The sequence below is a fragment of the Octopus bimaculoides genome, chromosome 1 (genome assembly GCF_001194135.2).
Source record: "Octopus bimaculoides isolate UCB-OBI-ISO-001 chromosome 1, ASM119413v2, whole genome shotgun sequence".
In the NCBI taxonomy this organism is placed as follows: Eukaryota; Metazoa; Mollusca; class Cephalopoda; order Octopoda; family Octopodidae; genus Octopus; species Octopus bimaculoides.
This window is the reverse complement of record NC_068981.1, coordinates 79,302,055-79,312,139: the sequence shown is the minus strand read 5'-3', so window position 1 is coordinate 79,312,139 and position 10,085 is coordinate 79,302,055. Positions and strand designations below refer to the sequence as shown.

The window sequence follows — 10,085 nt, the reverse complement described above, 5'->3', positions numbered from 1 at the left end:
TATATATATATATATATATGTATGTATGTATATTAATTGCTGGTAGGGACACCGTATTTTGTTTTTGCAACCATAAAACGCTACCCCAAATATGTATTTCGTCTGTCTTTATGTTCTAAGTTCAAATTCTGCTGAGGTTGACTTTGCCTTTCATTCTTTCGGGGGTCGATAAATTAAGTACCAGTTGCATATTGGGGTTGATCTAATTGACTGGCCCCGCCTTCCCAAAAATTTCAGGCCTTGTACCTAGAGTAGAAAAGAATATACTAACAAATATATTAAAGGTTTATAAGTCAACAACTGTATCCTACTTTAGTGTTAGCAGTGCGTTGTTTTCATTTTTAAATGTATCTCTATGGATTTTCTATAGAATTTATAGCCAGTACTGAAAGTTACGACATTTCGTATACAAATATGTCTATGTAAGCAATGCAATCAAAGACAGAAAATAGGTAATGGGTCTATAAGCATATGTCAGGAGTTATTGCTTCTTCTCCAGCACCACATCCAACCCATTAACTATCCACTAAGACACTGCTTAAATAGGGTAAAGGGGTAAAGACCCCCTTCGGTCATGAATAACCTTGGGATTGCACCTAGAAAGTTACCCTCTGAGGCACAAGTCCAGGCAAGGTTGTTTATGGAAGACCAGTTGCCCATGCATACCAGCCTCCTCTCTCCATGCCACTGATGTTATCCAAGGGAAAGGCAAAGACCAATACAGCTTGGCACCAGTGACATTGCAACCCATTTTTACACTTGAATGAACTGGAGCAACGTGAAATAAAATGCCTTGCTCAAAAACACAACACACAGCCCGGTCCAGGAATCAAACTCACCACCTCATGATTGTGAGCCTGACACTCTAACCACTGAGCCATGTATCTTCACACTTTAAATATCTATTAAATCAGAGGTGTAATTCGAGAGACCAATTTAAATATTAAACACAATGGACATTAAATGATGATGATTATATATATATCTGCATCATCATCATCAATTAGCATCTGCTTTCATACTGGCATGGGTTGGATGGTTTGACTGGCCCTGATAAGCCGGAGAGCTGCATCACACTCCAGTCTGTTTTGGTTTGGTTGCTACAGCTGGATGCCCTTCCGAATGCCAACGACTCTTGAGAGTGTACTGAGTATCTTCGATGTGTCACTGGCATGGGTGCCTTTAATGTGTCACTGGCTCTAGGCCATGACTACAATTTCACTTAGCTTGACATGTCTTCCCAAGCACAGTAAATTGCCAGGAGTCTTGGTCACTTGTCATTGTTTCCATGAGATTCAACAACCAAAGATCATATTTCACCATCTCATTCTACATCTTCCACAACTAGAGAGCAGCACTTCTTTACACGGCTGTCCTCGTCTATACGCATCACATGACCATACCAGCACAGTCTACTCTCTTGCACTCTACATCTGATTGTTGTAAATATATATATATATATATATATATACATATATGAAGGTATGTGAATTTGTCTCTGTGTGTGTCATTGCTTTGAGTAGCAGTGATATTTTATGTCTCTCTAGAACAAAATGTTTGGTAGTTCAGCAGTTTCAATGTACTATGAAATAAATTCTTCAAAACAAGAGCTAGTATCAGAAAGGGCATCTGACCATAGAAAGTTATCTCAATAAGTTACATCTAACTTATGCAAGCATGAAAAACACAAATGCAAAAATCAATGATGTTAATGATTAAGTATAAAGTCATCATTGCAGAACAGAGATACAACTGACAGATTAACTTTTGTATATTGCTGGTATTTGTATTAATGGCTTTAAAAGGACTTGCCACATTATATTACTCCATGTTGTGTAAAGTAACTGAAGTTGTGTTTTGCCTGTGAGCCAAATGTAATACCAGGGTTGTAGTTACTTATTAATAAAGTAGTCATTGAGCCCAAAACCAATAGAAATGAAACAGAAGAAAATACAAGATCCTTAAAAGGAAGTATTTCATCAAAAATACTACCAAAGTTTGTTTAGAAAAGAAGTACAATAAAAGTGAAGTATATAAAGTTAGATTACTTTGAAAAGTAATAATGGTAAGAAATACCTGAAGTTAAAACGCCATTTGTAGAATGGCTACTGTCTATAAAAATATTTTCTAGATGCTGTAAAGTTTCTTGGCCTCGGATAGACAGGTTAGAAAGACTGTTTGCACTCTCCTCATAGTCAACAATTTCATCAGCTAAACAAAAGTTGAAACAGAAAATGAAAAATAATGTTTAACATTATCAAATAATAAAATAAGCAATTACATTCTGGAAGAGCTATTTTGAGCTTTAAAAAAAACACAAAAGAAATACTAAATTCACTTGTGATGGCACCTGTGCCCAGCGTCGCCTTCTTGGCACGAGTAAAGGCATTCAAGCGAGATTATTGCCAGTGCCACTGGACTGGCTCCTGTGCAGGTGGCACGTAAAATACACCATTTTGAGCGTGGCCGTTGCCAGTACCGCCTGACAGGCCTTCGTGCCAGTGGCACGTAAAAGCACCCATTACACTCTTGGAGTGGTTGGCGTTAGGAAGGGCATCCAGCTGTTGAAATTCTACCAAATCAGATTGGAGCCTGGTGTAGCCATCTGGTTCACCAGTCCTCAGTCAAATCGTCCAACCCATGCTAGCATGGAAAGCGGACGTTAAACGATGAGGAGTATTGTCTAGTATAAATTACATCAAAGTTATGTAACCTTCTTACAGTCACAAGTCCACATCTCAAGAGCAAAGAAGATAAGCATCAGCTGTATCTATTAGCTTGGGGAGATGCAGGATGTGGAAGTTTGGCATGAGGTTATGGCTTTTTATTCTTTTACTTGTTTCAGTCATTTGACTGTGGCCATGCTGAAGCACCACCTTGAAGAGTTTTAGTCGAACAAATCGACCCCAGGACTTATTTCTTAAGCCTAGCACTTATACTATCGGTCTTTTTTTGCTGAACTGCTATGTTATGGGGATGAAAACACACCAACACCAGTTGTCAAGCAGGGATGGGTAACAAAGATAGACACAAAGACACACATATGTATACACACACACATATGACGGGCTTCTTTCAGTTTCTGTCTACCAAATCCACTCACAAGACTTTGGTTGGGCCAAAGCTACAGTAGAAAACACTTGCCCCAGGTGCCATGCAGTGGGATTGAACCCAGAACCACGTGGTTGAGAAGCAAGCTTTTAACAAGACAGCCACACTAGAGCACTCATAAAAAAAACATGAAAGAAAAAAAGCAAACTCATTTCACCAGATTGTTTTCAACAAGTCATTTACAGACACCCTCTATATTTTTAGTCTACATAATATCCATTAAACCAGATCTACATTTTTTAATGTATTTTTGTTTATAATATGTGTGCCACTTGAACTAGACCCAGTCAGCTATAAGCTTTCTAATGATAAATAAAAAACATTTAAATTGCATATTTTCCATCACCCATCCATGTTTCTGAGAATGACATCTGGTCAAGAAAACAATTGTTTCTTGGCTTCTGGGAAAAAGGTTAGTGAATCAGGATCATCTGTTACTGTTGCTAAATTGTACCAAATGCTAAGAAACTAGACTCACAGTAGTCTAGTCAGACTAGCTGTACCATGTAAATTTACCAATGTAAGCAATGGACTGATGATGAAGCACTATAAATATTTTATTAACTTGTAATACAGGCCTTAAAGTCTACAATGGACTTGACAAAAGCAGTAAATCTTTCTGGTGTGTCCTCTTTTGAATACCAACATAAATATGAAGTCTTTAGAGATGCACAAATGATCTGGTACCTTATAAGAATATACTTTGCATTATTTTGACAATACTGAGTGAAGGCACATGGCTTAGTGAGCACGGGTATTCGGCTACCAATTGTAAGGTTTGTGAGTTCAATTCCCAGTAGTGCATTGCATCCTTGAGCAAGACACTTTATTTCACGTTGCTCCAGTTCATTCAGCTGGTAAAAATGAGTAATACTTATATTTCAAAGGGTCAGCTTTGATACATTCTGTGACATGCCGAATCTACCTGAGAACTATGTTAAGGGTACACATGTCTGTGAAGTGCTCAGCCACTTGCATGTTAATTTTACAAGCAAGTTGCTCTGTTGATTGGATCAACTGGAACCCTCGTCATCATCCTGATGGAGTGCCAATAACATTGACAATATCAGGTTGAAATGATTTATGCTCACAAAAATATATTTTTAAAACATTAAATATTAAAAACAAATGTCCTCTTACTCTCATCTTCCTCGTCTACATCTTCAAATTCAGAATCTATCAGCTGGTTTTCATCTGGATGCAGAGCTGAACAAGTTGAAAGCGTTTGGAATATTAAATTTACTGCAAGAGAGAAAAACAATATTTAACTCAATTGAAAGATCTTTTGTATTCATTCGTTCATTTAACATCCATTTTTCCATGCTAGCATGGATTATAGCCAGATGTTCTTTTTGTTGCCAACTATACCTTGCGTTTCCAGTAAGGGTTTTTCGTATCCCATAGAGTCGACACTATAAAGTGATTGGCATTTGGAAGGGCATCCAACTGTAAAAATCATGCCAAAACAAACACAGAAGTCTGGTGCAGGTTCCTGCCTAGCCAGCTCTGGTCAAACCGTCCAACCCATACCAGCATGGAAGGTGGACGTTAAATGATGACAATCTTCTAAAGAGCAGAGTGGAGCAGTTATGCTATGCAATGTTAAAATTGACATATATATTCACATACAGATAGAACACATGCATATATGTATACAATGGGTTTCCATTCAGTTTCCAGTTTCCTAATCCACTTATACTTGCTCATGGTGTTACAATGTGGGACTGTACATGAAATAATGTTGTTACAAAACAAACTAGAGATGTACCATTGCCTATACTTAAACAACACTTAATTGATTTGACAGAAATGTTAACACTTACATGTACCTGAGTCCTGAGGTACTAAATGTATCTCAGTCAAATCATCATCATCATCATTTTCTGATTGATTTTCATTGTTTGTGTCATCATCTAAAAAGTAAAGAATAAAGTTTTGAATTAAAACATTAAAGATGTCATATGAGAAATCATCATACGTCAACTGTTATTGTAGCTATTTCGATAAGTTCCAAACGAAGGGACATAACTTTGTTTTCTCAAACACAGCATGTCGAAAAACTTTAATCGAGATTATTCAAGTAAACGACAAGAATTCCTGGATGTGTTTTAAACCCGAAAACACCAAACAAGGGAGATAACTCTAATAAGGTCGGTTGCTTGAAATTTTTCAATAATTAAGACAATGCAGATTTGAATAGATGTCTGCATCTATTATATATTAAATAAAAAAAATTTAATAAGGATTAATAAATAACAAGTACTTACCATCTAAAAGGCAGTTGATGATCATATAAATACAAGGGCGAGGAAAATTAGACTGGTCTTTAGAAACTCCATGCACAGATATAGCTGGATATTCTATGGAAAAACCTTTGTTATCTTCATAGCCAACCCATGAAAGCCGACTAAAAAAACAATACAAGAATATGTGTTATTTAAATATTTGTCTAGAAAAAAGCTTTACTTGGTATCTTAGTATGATTTTTGACATGTTATCAGTGAGATACTGAGAAAAGCGAATGTAGACCTATGTCTGAGAGAGAGAGTGAGAGAGAGAGAGAGGAGGAGGGAGATAGAGACAATGAATATAATGTTTGATTCACTGGACAACCAGCTCATTGAATTAGCTTGCAAAGTGACCGAATAATCCACAAACACATGTAATTCTCAATTATAAATAGTGTGACAAAGTCAATCTTTGAATTACAAACAGTTCTTCAAACAAATTTCTATACAGTTTTTGCCTATCCACTCTTGGAGTGGTTGGCATTAGGAAGGGCATCCAGCCGTAGAAACTCTGCTAGATCAGATTGGAGCCTGGTGCAGCCATCTGGTTCACCAGTCCTCAGTCAAATCGTCCAACCCATGCTAGCATGGAAAGCAGACGTTAAACGACGATGATGAAATTCTCCCTACAAAACGCTTGTATCAACCTGAGGCTATGCAAATGCACTTGCCCAAGATGCCATGCATTAGGATTGAACCTGTAACTACTTCTCAATTGCTCAGCCATGCTATTCATGTATATTTTTAATGTTTAGAGCAGTGGTTCTCAACTGGGGTTCATATAAGATTTTGTTGTTAAAATTCATCTTTAATAAATTGGTTATATTTCTGCAATACACAAAATATTTAAACAATTTTCTTATACAATTCCTAATAAAATTTATTCATGAAGATATATGATTTTTTAAATATTTTTTCTACTCTAGGCACAAGGCCTGAAATTTTGGGGGAGGAGGCCAGATGGTTAGATCGACCCCAGTACACAACAGGTACTTAATTTATTGACCCCGAAAGGATGAAAGGCAAAGTCAACCTCGGCAGAATTTGAACTCAGAACGTAAAGGCAGACAAAATACTGCGAAGCATTTCACCTAGCATGCTAACATTTCTGCCAGCTCGCTGCTTTCATGATTTTTAAAATATTGAATGGCTAGAAGGGTCCATCTGAGTAAAATAGAAATCAAAGCAGTCCATAGGTGAAAACTGGTTGAAAAACACTGCTTTAGAGGAAGAAGGGCAGCCTATTGTCTCTTTTCAGAACCTCAGACACTGGTGGGAGGAAGATATCCTTAGATGTGGAGACCTGCTTGCAACACAGCGTATTACTTAGAGAAACTGCAGCAAGAGATCATCCTTGGTTCTACAACCGTTTTCTTATACTGACATTCCTTCTTTTACATGTTTCAGTCATTTGACCATGGCCATGTTGGAGCACCAACTTAAAGGGTTTTAGTTGAAGAAATTGACCCAAAGACTTATTCTTTGTAAGCCTAGTACTTATTCTATCGGTTACAGGGATATAAACAAACTATTATCAGTGGTCAAGCAATGGTGGTGGTGGGGACGGGCAAATTCAGACACAAAGACACATATATACTTACACAACAAGCTTCTTTCAGCCTCCATCTACCAAATCCACTTACAAGGCTCGAGGTTACATTTTTCAGTGGCCAGAAACCTAGCTGTTTCTTGCAATAAATACACCTAAAGAATGAGCCCTTAAAATATCACTGTATACTCCCAAATTACTATTTTGCTTGTGTGGACCCCCAAAATCTTATATGGTCCCAGTTGAGAACTACCGATGTAGAGCCTCATGCATTGCATTACTAGTTTTTAATGTTTATTTTTCCATGTCAGCATGAATAAGAAACACATTTTTCATTCATCTGAAACAAGGAAGTTGTCTGGGTGGGAAATTAAAAATGTCAACCCAGCCAAAATTAAATATTAATTATTAAATATAAAATATTTTCAGTGTTCATTATAAAAATGAGTAATTAAAGACTTTAGCATTCAGATTACTCATTCAAATGTAATGTTTATTTATTCACATTGTTTTCAATTAATCATGCATTATCTTGTAGCTACATGGTGTAATTGTTTATTTTTAGAATGATATTGCAAAGTAGGTGTGAGAGGATGGATCTAGCCGGTTTCAGCATAAAATAGAATATATGGGCTAGATAGGACCGGTTTAAATCCTAAAGAGTTAACGCAAGAATCAGTTAAGGCAATTCAGTAAAATGGCTATTTCAATGTTAGACAAGCACAATATCTGCTGCATTTCAAATTCAATGAGTAATGCTTTTAATCACATGTACAACAACTCAACTTCATAATACATAAGATATAGTTCAAAATATAGTTAAAAGTTAACTGATTTTTATGAAGTGTCATTACAAAATGAAAGTGTGCACGTTTGTTTACGAGATATATTGGTTTAAAAGTTTGGCACAAGGCCAGCAATTTCGGGGGAGGGAGTAAGTCGATTGCATCGATCCCCATGATCAACTGGTACTTATTTTATCGACCCCGAAAGGATGAAAGACAAAGTCGATTTCGGCAGAATTTGAACTCAGAACGAAAAGACGGACGAAATGCCGCAAGGTATTTTGTCCGGCGTGTTACCGACTTTGCCGCCTTTTTATGAGTTAATATTAATTGATGCTTTATGTAAGAGTATAAATCAGACACAGGTATTATATTTAAGCGTATGCATATGAAGAAATACAACTGTTTTAAAATATATGTAATATCAACCATAGGTTATCCCCCACCCCATACATGTGTTATTAGGTAAATTTGATTCAAAGATCAAGTTGATCAGTATTCAAACAGAACTCAACGTGTGATGGACAATTATTGTAGAATCACTAATTCATCAGCAGAGTTTTGCAGTTGTACAGAAAGTAGTATATTTGTGTCGGCATTTCATCAATGAGGCTATCATCTTACCACGTGTGGCGGTAAGCGGTAAGACTACCATCAGACTGATGACATGTTGATATAAATATGCTAACCGTATCTTGCATAATATTTTTAGATACTTACATCGTGATGTGGCCTCCTTTTGACGACTGTTTACCGAGCTTGTGAGGCTCAAAATTCTCAAATCTTTCCAACATCTTTAGCATACGTCCGAAAATACTACTTTTCACAATCAACTCCAGAAATATATATACATACATATATATATATATATATATACATATATATATATATAGATATTTTAGAGGTAATACTTGATAATTGCAAGCACCTGTATATGCTAGATAGTGGTGGGGGTGAAACTTGATAATTGTGTAGGTAAAGTAAATTTTAGAGTACGTTTTTAATTTATATATATATATATATATATATAGATAGATAGATAGAGCGAGAGATAAAAGCTTTGTTATTGCAGTTAATTACATAAACGCATGCTATTTTGAGTATTATAGTATATTCATTGGAACAAACTAAAGCTTCCATTAATAAAACGTGTAGGAAATAACCTATCAAACTATAGAGAACGATGAAAACAACACGGAGTATTAGAAGAGAACTTAAACACGAGGTAAATATTCTAGTAGCGAAAAGCTGGAATCGAAAATGGGATGAAGGAACGACAAAAGTTAACACACATACAACCAAATTATTAAGTTTATGAAGGAGAGAAAAGTTGCTAATATGGATACGTATATATAATAAAGCTTTTTTTTCTTTTTTTTTTTCTCTCCTAATATGTGTGAAAACAACAGCAAATAACAAAAATAACTTCAGATAAGCTATTATATATTTAATATACCTTTCAGCAACATAGAGTTTACCTAATCCAAGAGATTTTTTCTGCACGAATACTTCTACATCAGGTTGTTCGCAATGAATACCTTCAGTTGGTGGAGGGAAATTGGTGAGTTTTACCATAATTTATGGTTTTCTCATTTAACGTTCGCTTTTAATTAATTTATTTAATTTTTGTAATTAACGTCCACATCAAAAACAACACCAATTAAGATTCAGCTGGAACAACGACGAATTAAACGCCATCAAGCGACTAAACTTAGTATTAGTTCTAGTGGACTTTGGGGTTATCTCCCTTGAGCTGTCTCTATGGATTCTCGAGTTAATTGAAATTTGACATATCTGTTGCTTGCTTCAGGTATAGGACTGGAGCATCGCCTTGCCAAGTATAGTCCTGCGGTTCTCAACCAGTTTTTACTTATGAACCCTTTTGATTTCTGTTTTACTTGCATAGACGTTCATGACTATACGATGTTTAAAAATCGCATATTTTTATGATTAAATAGAAAGTGTATTAAAAAATTGTCAAAATATTTGGTAAATTTAGATCCTTTTACCCGCACGATTTTCACAAAGAAAAAAAAAAACCTTGGATTTTTTTGCGTGGAATCAAGTACCCTGACCTCCTAATATGCTGCAGACCTCTTATTTTTGTTTGGAAAAAAAAAAAAAAGCGGGGGAACCGGACCCACTCCCAAATCCCAGGAAATTTTTCTTTTTTTCGTTGAATGAATTCCGGTGACCTAATATGCCACAAAAACGTTTTTTGGGTCAAGAAAACGGGGTGGATTGAGGTGGAAGCCTCGGAAATTCCATCCCCATTGATCCTTTCACCCGCACGACTTTCACTAAGAAAAAAAAAAAACATGGATTTTTTGCATGGAATCAAGTACCCTGACC

The 10,085-nt window shown here is 36.1% G+C and overlaps 1 protein-coding gene across 2 annotated transcripts in view; it reads right to left on the bottom strand.

Annotated features, from left to right (window-relative positions):
- LOC106867579 (methylosome subunit pICln) overlaps positions 1–9,455 on the bottom strand; it is a 10,444-nt gene extending 989 nt beyond the window's left edge. Inside the window, exons 1-5 of one of the 2 annotated variants that reach the window (XM_014912491.2) lie at positions 9,190–9,455; positions 5,379–5,518; positions 4,935–5,024; positions 4,252–4,353; positions 2,077–2,211 (exon numbers count right to left, since the gene is read on the bottom strand). In XM_014912491.2, the coding sequence (XP_014767977.1) occupies positions 2,077–2,211; positions 4,252–4,353; positions 4,935–5,024; positions 5,379–5,518; positions 9,190–9,308 (586 nt within the window). In that variant the 5' untranslated portion in view covers positions 9,309–9,455. Of the gene's footprint in view, positions 1–2,076; positions 2,212–4,251; positions 4,354–4,934; positions 5,025–5,378; positions 5,519–8,453; positions 8,689–9,189 lie in introns of those variants that run through there. The other variant, XM_014912490.2, reaches the window with a different exon arrangement.
- Between the last annotated feature and the right edge of the window lie 630 nt (positions 9,456–10,085).